General features: G+C 35.0%; 2 protein-coding genes across 2 annotated transcripts; both read left to right on the forward strand.

Moving 5' to 3' along the window:
• The first annotated feature begins 5,911 nt into the window (after nt 1-5,911).
• Nucleotides 5,912-6,463, forward strand: LOC111694669. Its single transcript, XM_023463623.1, has 2 exons — nt 5,912-6,197; nt 6,279-6,463. The coding sequence occupies exons 1-2, from the start codon at nt 5,912-5,914 to the stop codon at nt 6,461-6,463; spliced, it is 471 nt and encodes a 156-aa protein (XP_023319391.1).
• A 1-nt stretch (nt 6,464) lies between these two features.
• On the forward strand, nt 6,465-6,830 carry LOC111694670. Its single transcript, XM_023463624.1, has one exon. The coding sequence runs from the start codon at nt 6,465-6,467 to the stop codon at nt 6,828-6,830; it is 366 nt and encodes a 121-aa protein (XP_023319392.1).
• Nucleotides 6,831-12,568: the final 5,738 nt, after the last annotated feature.

A 12,568-nucleotide genomic window follows, 5' to 3' on the forward strand; every position in this document is an offset into this window, starting at 1 on the left:
CTCTTTGGCCATCAAGGCAACATGTACTCATAATTATTAGTAATAAATTTAGTTCTCTTTTCAATCACTGTGTGTCATTCTTTTTTTACTTAACATGGTAGCAGAGCGTTAAAAAGAAAAGATCAAAAATAAGAAAATCGGTTAAAGTTGTGAAAATATTTGTTTTAATTTTGAGCACGAAGGAAAGTTCGAAATAAAAAAAGCAAAATGGTGAATAATAATAGTGATGTAAAAATTCCTGTATTCGACGGAGAAGATTACAATATGTGGAAAAAAAGAATACAGATGTATCTAAGAATGAAAACATGTGAATGTGTGATTGAAAGAGATCGAGCCAGTGAAGAACCTGAAGCTGAATGGAAAAGAAAGGACGTTCAAGCAATGAATGTTATATACAGTGGGATTACAAACAAGCAATTGGAGTATGTGCATGAAGCAACAACAGCACGTGAAATCATGGAAATATTTGATAAAATGTATTCAAGAGAATCCACAGCTCTACAAATAAATAATGTAGAAATAAATTAGAAAAGATGCGCCTGGAAAAATACAGTGNAAAACATGTGAATGTGTGATTGAAAGAGATCGAGCCAGTGAAGAATCTGAAGCTGAATGGAAGAAAAAGGACGTTCAAGCAATGAATGTTATATACAGTGGGATTACAAACAAGCAATTGGAGTATGTGCATGAAGCAACAACAGCACGTAAAATCATGGAAATATTTGATAAAATGTATTCAAGAGAATCCACAGCTCTACAAATAATATGTAGAAATAAATTAGAAAAGATAAGCCTGGAAAAATACAGTGATAGTGTCACATTTTTCAACGAGTTCGAAAAAACCATAAATGAGTTGAAAAGTGCCGGAGCAAGTATTAATGAAAAAGAAAAATTAAATTACGTTCTTAATACGTTGCCAAACCAATACAGCTACATCGGAGATCTGATCGATACATTAAAACCAGAAGATCAGACGGCAAGCTACGTGAAAAATAAAATACAAATTGCTGAGATGAAGGACCAACAAGAAGAAGGAACAGGCAATAGCTCAAATGTATTTGTGGCAAAACGAGGTTTTAATGGAAATTGTTACACATGCGGAAAAACTGGTCATATGGCCCGGCAGTGCCAGTCCGGAGAGCAAGGGTCATCGAACCAAGGAGCACAGCACAGCGCAGGGCAAGGCACGTCGCGGGGCAGAGGCAACGGCAGGAGCTACAGAGGCAGCTACGGCAAAGGGAGAGGGAAATTCCGGCATCAAAGCAGACAAGATAGAGACGCGAACGAGCCAAAGTCACAATCACACACAGCAGCATGGATGGCTATGACACGTAACGAGCAAGTATACGAGATGAATAAGGTAAACAATGAAATCGACTGGAACTTAGATAGCGGGAGCACTGATCATATTGTAAATAGCGAAAAATATTTTTATGAAAGTAAAATATTATCTGAGCCATTAAAAATACATCTAGGAGATGATAGAAATGTAAAAGCCACAAAAATAGGAAGTATAGTGTGCTATTTTGAAGTATTTGGCATAAAAAACGAAGTAACTATTAACAATGTGTATTATGCACAAAATATGAATAGAAATTTGTTGAGCTACGGAAAAATTACGGAAAAATGTTTAATTGTATCGAAAGGAAAGGTTGCAAAAATAATGAATAAATCGGGTAATGTGACGGCAATAGCATACAAAGTAAATAATGTATACGAGATGAAGTTGTAACGTCACCGCGAAATGATAAAAGTGACGTCACGATAACTGATATGATAAGAGATGATAAGATCAAAAAGTGACGTACTCGTGAGATAACGGTTTATGACTCTGTGACGTACTCGTGAGATAACGGTTGACTCTGTGACGTACTCGTGAGATAACGGTTTATGACTCTGTGACGTACCCGCGAGATATCGGAAACTCCCGATCGCGCCTCAATAACAACTAACTGCACATGGCCCGCTAACACGCGCTAAAATGAATTCGGTTTATAACGTTAAAAACATGTTTTGGCAAATTTTGTAAAAAATAAGGAAAGTCAGATCGGTCACCGAGACGACGCGCTGGTAACATATGTAAGAAATCGGTTTATGACACCCGGATGGTAACAGCTGGGCCACGCGCGACTTTCAAACGAGGAAAAAATATGTTATTGCGACTTAGCGGAATTTCTCAGGGTAACAATAAGGAAAATCCGGAAACGGATCCGGAACTGAGCGGGTATATAAATGCAGTTGAGGATGGGTCAGAGATATCAGTTCGGGAAAGTAATTCATTAAATTAAGTTAAGTCAAAGCAGTTATTTCAATCCGCCAGTACAGTAAATCGTGAACGATCAATAAAGAAATTGTCGAGTGAGTGTCAAACAATTTGTGAGAATAGTTGTGTGTAAGAATAGATAAGCAGCGGCATCCGAACACCTACCATTGTATAAGTAAGCTAATAAAAAAATTTAAAACAAATTGTAAACATTGTATATCCATTTCTTTCCATTCGGATGTATCCGATGGACGTTAAAAACTAGACAAATAATATGGTACGTTCAGCCCTGTATTGGGGATGTAACAAAGTGTTTTCTAAAGACAAAAAATGAAAATAGTACAAATTACGCTGAATGTAATGAGAGTCAAATAAGTGTTAAAGAAAAATGGCATAGAATGCTGGGGCACGTAAACTTTAATTACTTAAATACACTAAGCAAAAAGCAACTTTTACAAGGAATTCCGAGCAACTGGAAAAACGAACATTTGAAATGCCAAATATGTATAGAAAATAAAATGCACAATCTGCCTTATAAAAATCAGAGAACGAAAGCTATGCGAGCATTGGAAATTGTACACACGGATGTGTGTGGTCCGTTCAAAACATTAGGATTTCGTGGAGAAAAATATTTCGTGTCGTTCATAGACGACTACAGTAAATTGGCGCGAGTATACTGTATTAAAACGAAAGATGAAGTCCTTGAATGCTTGATAGAGTATGTAAACACGTGCGAAAATGCAATTGAAAAAAAAGTAAAAGTTATCAGGTGTGACAATGGTACAGAATATATCAATAAAAAAGTATTTAAATTCGCGCGCGAAAAAGGAATAAAAATAAACAATTGTCCACCATACGCCCACGAACTCAATGGAACCGCGGAAAGGTTTAACCGAACGATTATAAATAATGCAAGGTGTCTGTTAGCAGAAGCCGGTGTACATAAAAGATTCTGGCCGGAAATAGTATGCGCAGCTACGTACTTAAAAAATAGAACACTAGCGAATACAGTCGAAATTAAGACTCCATTTGAGTTATTCTTTAATAAAAAGCCAAATGTTGAACATTTAAAATTATACGGGAGTAAAGTATTCGTTCGGACGCCGGAACAAAGCAGGGAAACAAAGTTTGATAAGAAGGCAGAAATGGGCGTACTATTGGGGTACAGCGAGGTAGGCTACAGAGTTCTTCTCCACAATAAAATAGTTGTAAGTCGAAATGTAGAAATAATTGAAAAAGACACAAAATGCATTGGCAGTATCTTTGAACCCGGTAGCGAAGGGTCGAGCGATAGCGATAGCAACAAAACAGAATCAGAGGATAGTGAATATTTTAGTAACAACGAAGAGAGTGAAAAAGAAAACAGAAAGGAGGAAAAAATAAATAGTCAAAACGAACTCCGTAGGTCAACGAGAATGAAAAGAAGCCCCAAACGATACCCAAAACTCGATGCAACTAGTACAATAATTGCAAATGTGTGAAGACTTGAAAATCCGCAAACATTTGAGGAGGCGATGAATAGCGCGGAAAAGAATGAATGGGCCAAGGCGATGGATAGGGAAATTGAGGTACTAAATAAAAATAAAACTTGGAAATTAGTTGAAAAAAATGAGGACAAACAAGTGATAGATGTAAAATGGGTGTACAGTAGGAAAACAGGCGGAAAATACAAAGCGCGACTAGTAGTCCGAGGGTTTCAACAAAAAGAGCAACTCAACGACCTGTACGCCCCCGTAGCAAAAATCCAAACTCTCAAAACGTTGCTAGCTTACTGCTGTCAATATGAATTGAATATTCGACAAATGGACGTCGAAGCCGCGTTCCTGAACGGAACGGTAAAATCGGAAGTATATGTAAAACAGCCGAAAGGATACGCGGATGGTACGAACAAAGTGTGTAAGCTACTGAAAGCATTGTATGGGCTGCGCGAAAGCCCACGTGCGTGGTATGAATGTCTACACGAATTTTTAATTAAAATCGGATTTGTAAACTGTGAAATAGATAATTGCTTATACGTGTACAAAGGTAACGAAAAAATTTATCTCCTGATATATGTCGACGATATGTTGATATGCGGTAGTAAGGAAGACGAAAAAAAAGTAACACACATAAGGGAGTTATTAGCCAAAAGATATAGGATGAAAGATCTCGGTTATGTCGATGAATATCTAGGCTTAAAAATAACGCATGAAAATAAAACCTCAACACTTAATCAAAATAAGTATATCGAAACATTGTCTAACTTATATCAAATAACCGAGAGTAAACTGTATAACACGCCTATGGAAATAAATTTAAAGCTCGAAAATAATGAGCCAGACGAGATGAACTATAAATATAGAAACCTCATTGGAGCTATGCTTTTCATAAGTTCAAGTACACGACCAGATATAAGCTATAGTGTCAATTATTTGAGCAGATTTCAAAACTGCTACACAGAAAGTCATTGGAAATATGCACTTAGAGTATTGAAATATTTATATAAGACAAAAGACTTGAACTTAGTGTACAAGCAGGGCGACCAAAGCGAAATAATTGATTGCTATGTAGACGCTGACTGGGCCGGTGATTGCAACGATAGAAAATCCACCACGGGATATGTGATAAGATTATTCGGAAATCCTATATATTGGAAGTCGCATAAACAAAAATGCGTCACGAAAGCATCAACATTTGCAGAGTACGTTGCATTATCCGAAGCAGTCAGTGAAGTAAAATTTGTAAAAGAACTAGTAACTAAGTTAAATATAAAATTAGAAAAACCAATAAAAATTTACGAAGATAATGTCGGGGCTATAGATATAGCAAAAAATGGAAATCTAACTAAAAATTCTAAGCACATTGAAATACACTACCACTTTGTACATGAGTCCGTAATAAACAAAGAAATCGAAGTGTGCAAAGTGAATACGAATGAAAATGTCGCCGACATATTTACAAAAGCCCTGGGCAAAGAAAAGCATTATAAACTTAGAGATATGTTAAACATAATATAATATAAAATATAAGATAGTAAGTAAAGAAATGTAAGATTAGTGTAGTCACAATAAAGTGCCAATAGTTTAATTAAAATATGAGAAAAAAAATTAACAATATGTACACTGTATACGAAGTATAAATTTAAGGTGGCGTGTTGGAATACGTAAATAAATATGCGTATACAGCACAAGGTAATTGACCCGTGCCACACGGGCGAGAGAGCAATGTTTACCTCTCACTCTTAAGCATAAGGAGCAAGCTCGCACTTGCTCTTTGGCCATCAAGGCAACATGCACTCATAATTATTAGTAATAAATTTAGTTCTCTTTTCAATCACTGTGTGTCATTCTTTTTTTACTTAACAGTATTCCTTTTCTTCAAATTGAACAACGAAAAAGAGTTTTATAGATTTACGAACCTGACAATTCATCAGTTTAATTTTGTTTTTGAAATTTTGAAACCGTTTCTTGTTAAAAGAAGTAGAAGACCACCTTTACCTGCTCAACTCCGATTTGCATCTGTTTTAAAGTAAGTACATACATTATATCCACTTATTGTCATGATTATGAGCTGTTTGTAAAAATTACTCTTTATTTATTTAACAGCTATCTCGCTAAAGGTGACAGCCAATTAAAAAATGCTTGGTTCACTTCAATTAGAGAGTCAACAATGTATGCCATTGTACCTGAGGTGTGCAAAATCATATATCAACAACTTGTACCAAGATATGTACGCCAGCCTTCATCAGCTGATTTCAAGAGAGTGGCTGAAGAATTTGTACAAGTATTACACTTTCCCCACTGTATAGGAACCATTGATGGAAGACATTATCCAATTCGACAACCTAAGCACTCAGGAAATGCTTATTACAATTATAAAAAAATTTTTAGCCTGAATATGATGACCATCTGTGATGTTCATCAACGGTTCTTGATGTTTAATTTGGGAGGATATGGTGAATATCATTCTTAATTATAATTGTATTATTTATACATCAAACACACTATTTATAGCCAATCCTTACCAATTATTTCAGGTTCCTTCAATGATGCGTTTACCTTCAACAACAGTGATATTTGTGAAATGTTGCAAGATAATCAAGCCATCCCTATTCCAGAACTGTTACCTAAATTCAAATATTATGACACCATATTATCTAATAGGAGATGGTGGCTTTCCGTTGCAAACGTACTTAATCAAACCATTCATGAAAATTGCTAATATGACTCCAGCAATGAATATTTTCAACTTCCGATTGAGTCATATCAGGCAAAAAATTGAGTGTGCTTTTGCGACACTAAGGAACAGGTGTGCTGTCAATCATCAAGAACTGGGTTGGGCTTTAAGCACGACTGAAGATATCATCATTTCTACAATTTGTTTGCATAACTATTCGATAACAATGGACTTCCAAGAGTATAGAGGCTTCATTTATCATTGGATTGATGCTCCCAATGGATATATGGAAAACGTTGAGCAACAAGAAGCAGTTGATTTACAATTCAATGCCAACCACGTTAGAAATAGTTTATCACAGTACTTTCTCTTGCCAGCAGGATCTGTACCATGGCAGTGGGAGCATTTGTAAAAAGGTAGATTATATATATTAAATTCTATTTGATAGAAAAGAAGTATAAAACTATAAATTAAAAAATTAAAAAATGTGAAATTGGGAATGTAAAATTAATGTTACACTTGAGTAAATACAGTTGGATTTGGAAAAAAAAGTTCTTTATTTTTATTATTTTTATTGAACATAATGGAACATAATAGAACATGCTAGAATATTTATATTTATTGAACAAAATGGAACATAATTAATTATTGTTGACTTTAAATTGTTCAATCAAGACAAGTAAAAGGACTAGGATCAAAACTTGGTTGTCCACAGTAATCTGGTCGACAATCGCTTCATTTAAAATTCTGCAGACCATTCTTTGATTAAACTCGGTTCCTCCTGCATTACCTATACTATCCTTTTGCTTCTCACCAGTCTGTAAAATTACACAAATTAATGAATTACTTATTTTACATATGAATGAATGTAAATAGCTATACTCCATAAGAACTTACAAATTTAGCAGTCGGCATTACTTTGGCCATTGGTTCATCAACAGCTCTCTGTAAAATTGGACAAATCAATCAGAGACTAACATTTATGTATGAGTGTGAATATCTAAACTTCATGAACACTTACAATTTTAGCAGTCGGTATTCCTTTGGTTATTTGTTCATCGCGAGCTCTCTGTTAAATTGAACAAATTAATCATAGACTAACATTTATGTATGAGTGTGAATATCTAAACTTCATGAACACTTACAATTTTAGCAGTCGGCATTCCTTTGGCCATTGGTTCATCGACAGCTATCTGTAAAATTGGACAAATTAATCAGAGACTAACATTTATGTATGAATGTGAATATCTAAACCTCATGAACACTTACAATTTTAGCAGTCGGTATTCCTTTGGCCATTGGTTCATCGCCTGTTTGTAAAATTAGGCATATTAATTAGAGATTAACATTTATGTATGAATGTAAATAACTTAACTGCATAAAAAGTTACCTTTTTGTTATTTTTCATGTAAGCTATCACTTATGGTTCATCATCATCCAGAAATTCGATGCAGGGTTCTCCATGCTCAGAATCTTTTCTTGGAGTATCTCGGAAAAGCTGAGTAGCATCAGGAAAATCATCTAAATAATTTTCATATTCATTATAGTTGTTTGGGTATATTCTAATGTACATGTCGACCCCAACGGCTGCCAAAAATTCAATGTCTTCTTGACGAGTAGAGCTTACATCTTCTTCGGTGCCATAAATTTTCCCGTACTCGACAACTTTCAATCCATTGGTGTGTACTATGTGCTCCTCAAGGAAAATTAAATTTTTATAAAATTCATGTTTGGTTGGGGTTAGACCTTTACGTAGTCTCTTGTTCATCTTTACAAACTTGTCACGCATCGCCTTCCAAGTTTTAGAAACATCTTGTTCTAAAAAAACAATTTAATTTTACAAAAATTTAATTTAAAAAAAGAAACAATAATGTTTAAGTATTACACACTTGAAACTTCCTCGCCATAAATTTCTTTGACGGTATCTATCACTCGACGGTGAAAGGAATTGTTGTTTGTTCCATGTTTAGTCCTTTTTTTGTTGAAAATGTAATCGTAGTTATCCAATTCTTTTGGATCATTGAGTAAATTAATTATGAAGACGCTTATTTGTTGATTCATTTTTATTAACGAACAATATTTTTTATGTCACTGCAAATCGGGCTTAACTACTGCTGTGCTCAACGACTGCCGCAGAAAACGAATCTGTACCAACGATTCCTTTGTTTCAGCAGGTATCGAGGTGATCTCAAAACTCATAAAAGGCGCCTAGTACTTTCGGCTCTTGGGTTTTCCGAACACGTGACTTTAAAAATTGGTTTGGACTGGCTGAGATTTGTCAAGCGGCTTTAGTGGATTTTCTATCCGTACAGTATCTGTGTGGACTTCACATAGTACGTTTGTTTACCCTACAACGTGTGATCGTTATAAGTGTTTGTTCTTTTTTCAAAATGTCAGAATACATAGAGACGATTATATGTGGTATTTTTGTCAGGACATTTATGTACGATAAACACGAAGATGATTATCTTGACCCCTTTATGAAAAAACAAGGATTTAAAGATATCGCTGATTACATTAACGATGTTAATGAATCTTGCAACAAAAATGCTGATTTACTTACAGGTAAATAAATAACTTAACATTAAATCCATCATTATATATTTTAACATTGACTATATTTTTTTTGAAATTATAGTCATAATATGCTTATCATTAATTCTGACTTTTGCGGTTCTTTTCTTTAAGGTGAAGATGTTCAAAAGATTTGGAACACCGTGTTGAAGAACTTTAAAGAAGCCTACAATGCTGAAAAGAAAACCAAATCTAGCGATGGTATAGTTGAAGTGACTTTTCCATACATGAAAGAACTGGCCTTTATGATCCCTCATATCGAACAAAAGCCTGTACAGTCATCTTGGAAAAAAAATTCTGTTCCCGACAACAATGGTAAAATCTCATAAAAAAATGTTTAAACGAGTCAATAACAATTTTCTCAAATTTATTATTTTTTCAGCCGGTACATCTCAACTGCCTAATGGGCAAACCAAGAAAAAGGCTTTCATGGCCCCAAAACCAGATTATTCGAATAAAAAACAAAAGATTAAAAATAAAGCAGTTGACCGAATTAATCAAAAGATGAGGAATCTTCTCGACACTATGCAGAAAATTACTCAAAATCCGATGAGGTTATTTCGACTTCTATGGGTATTTCAACCACTTCAAAAGCTTCAATGCCATCTTCTGCCGATAAAGCTCTCGACTATACAGATATACTTCTAGAAGCTTTTAAAAGGGTACCTCCAGGAAAAGAGCTTGATTGCTTAAAATATGTGCTGAAAGATATTACTAATTTTAAAGAGCAATTTGAAAACTCACAGAAGTGACTAAAAATAACAACAAAACCAGCATAACATATAATTATGTTTTAACTGCTTTTAATATTCATTGCATAATTAACGTCATCACTGATCAAGTATTTTCTGTTCATTTTGAAAGAAATAAATGTTTATACTCAGTTATGTTATTTATTTATTATCTGTGATTTATATTTATTTATAATTTTCTCACAAACCACATGAGGTTTTTAGGTTTAGAAAAAAGTAAGAGAAGATTTAATCAAAATTATAGTTAGTGTGAATTGCTTTAAGACACTGTCATATTATATACCGTATCATGAATGTTGTCAAAATCAGGAAAAAATCTCAGTTAAATACATTTTTAACCTATACATGTTTGAAACATTGAAAAATTAAACTGAAAATAAAATATTACTCATCATTAGAAGCAGAATTATATCTCTACAAGAAAAAAGTGAAATTTTCAAGAAGTAATGAATTCTCAGTAATAAACTTGATCTAAAGTACAACAATTTCAAGAGTTTAATTGCTTTTTTAAAAAATAAATTACAGTACAGTATAGTTTTAATTTTTTAACCATTTTTATTCATTAAAAACTCATGCACTTTTTAACTCACTTTCACTACTAATCTCAATTAATTGTTTGACTTCTTAAACGTAGAGAAAGCTTCCAACATTGCAAGTAGTCTTATTCTTCTTACACGACCATTTTTGATTGATGTTAGAGATTTATTTAAAATAGTACAATAAAGCTTTCGTTTCTTGGCTGGATTTTCTTGACCATTTCTATTTTGTAAAGTTAATCTGAACTTTTTTAAATACATGTTCTTATCATGAACCTTCTGCGGAGGGCTAACGTGATCTTTCAGAAAGTAAAGCCTTTTGTACATCAAGTCTTCATAAGTCGACATACATGTATTCTTATTATTCAATTTTTTAAAATGAATTGTACCAAAAGTGTGGAGCATAAAATCCCATTTGGAGTTTAGTTCTTGAACTGTAAAGGAAATATATAATTAGAATTAAAATAAAATAAAAATGTATACAATAAAGTTCAAGACAGATTACTTACTTGAAATATTCACTTTCAATTGGCGAAAGAGATAATATTGGAGACTTGAATAAAACTCAAAAATTTTATTGGCATCCTTGTTATCAGAATGGGTTATCAGAATGGGTTTTATAAAACATGTACGGATTTTTTGCATAAAAGCGTACCATCACGTCTTCCACGGTAACCATAGTTAATTATTGTAAATAATAAAATAAAAGTTAATTATTAATAACTAGAGCTGAGACCAAGATACGTGTTTGTCAGTTGCAGACAATTCAGGTTATCTGAATATAGCACTACAATACTGTTTTTTTTTAGGTTGGCAACTGTAATCGCGCGACGCAGCGACGCGATGCGACCGATGATCGCGTTCTTATGTAGAGACGCCCTAAACAAGGATAAGTGCGATTTTATGAAAGACAGCATCGAGGTCCTCGGGTATGTTATCGACAAACATGGGCTACACAAAGCTAAGTCGAAAGACATCGCGATGTACGAAGCCCCTCAGCCTAAAGACGCTAAACAGCTCAGCTCATTCCTCGGTCTGATAAATTTTTACGCTAGATTTCTGGAAAATACATCCGATAAATTAAAGCCTCTATTTGATTGCGCGCGCAAGGATAAATTCGAGTGGACCAAGGAATGCGATGAAGCTTTTTGGTGGGGGAAAAATGAGATGATCTCGCCAAAGGTCCTGGCTCATTACGATCCCGAACCACAAATAATATTGGCATGCGACGCGTCACACTACGGGTTATCGGCTATACTGTCGCATAAGTACAAAGACGGAACCGAGCGACCGATCGCTTTCGCGTCAAAAAGCATTCCACAAAAAGGGCCAGCAGAAATTGTATTCGGGTTTATCAAATTTTACAGTTTTGTATACGGGAAAAAAATAATTTTGCGTACCGATCACAAACCGCTCGAGTTCATTTTTGGACCGAAAAGAGGCATACCACAAACGGCAGTGTGGAGATTACAGCGTTGGGCAATATTTTTGTCGGGATTCGATTATGTAATTGAATGGATCAAATCAGATCAAAACGGAAACTGCGATGCGTTATCGCGATTGCCAATTGAGGACGCTACAGACGTATTCAGCGAGAACACGTCGCAACTAAACTTTATAAGCGGAGAAGTCAAAATACTCGATTATAAAACCATTGTCGCAGAAACAAAGCAAGACGGCGTCTTCTCGCGCATCGTAAAATTTTGTATTTTCGGCTGGCCGACCGACAGCAAGAATATGTCCGACGAAGAGAAGAAATTTTTTGTCAAACGAAACGAGCTGTCCGTAGAAGATGACTGCCTGCTTTAGGGCTACCGTGTCGTCATTCCAACAAAATTACGTTGTTGTATTCTCGACGACCTCCACCTATCGCACCTGGGCATTGTAAAGATGAAATCATTGGGAAGATCGTGCGTGTGGTGGCTAGGCATCGAGGCAGATGTAGAACAAATGGCAAGCGAATGTGACATATGAGTTGAAAATAGGAAAGCGCGATCGCCGCTTACTCCGTGCTGTGGCCAGACAGAGCGTGGCAAAGATTAGATTGAGTTTATAATCTCTGCAAATTTTCCGCCCGTGAATTCTGTACCATTGTCAGTTCTCAAGTAGCATACTTTCTCATTTTTACCTCTTCAATTTCTTGTATGTTCAAAGAACTCTTCAAGACAATCTCCTGATTCTGTTCCATTACTTATGCTGTAAACTTTCGCATATCTGCAAATATCACAGTCGGATTTTTCTTCCCCGAATTTCGCTTTACTAAGGAGGTCACACTCTTTTTGTAATTT

Source organism: Trichogramma pretiosum, unplaced genomic scaffold, assembly GCF_000599845.2.
Source record: "Trichogramma pretiosum strain Unisexual culture from Peru unplaced genomic scaffold, Tpre_2.0 scaffold188, whole genome shotgun sequence".
In the NCBI taxonomy this organism is placed as follows: Eukaryota; Metazoa; Arthropoda; class Insecta; order Hymenoptera; family Trichogrammatidae; genus Trichogramma; species Trichogramma pretiosum.

Coding starts and splice junctions, on each gene's coding strand:
- LOC111694669 (XM_023463623.1), top strand. CDS start 5,912: ATGTATGCCATTGTACCTGAGGTGTGCAAAATCATATATCAACAACTT. Junction 6,198..6,278: donor GTTTAATTTGGGAGGATATG/GTGAATATCATT, acceptor CAATTATTTCAG/GTTCCTTCAATGATGCGTTT.
- LOC111694670 (XM_023463624.1), top strand. CDS start 6,465: ATGACTCCAGCAATGAATATTTTCAACTTCCGATTGAGTCATATCAGG.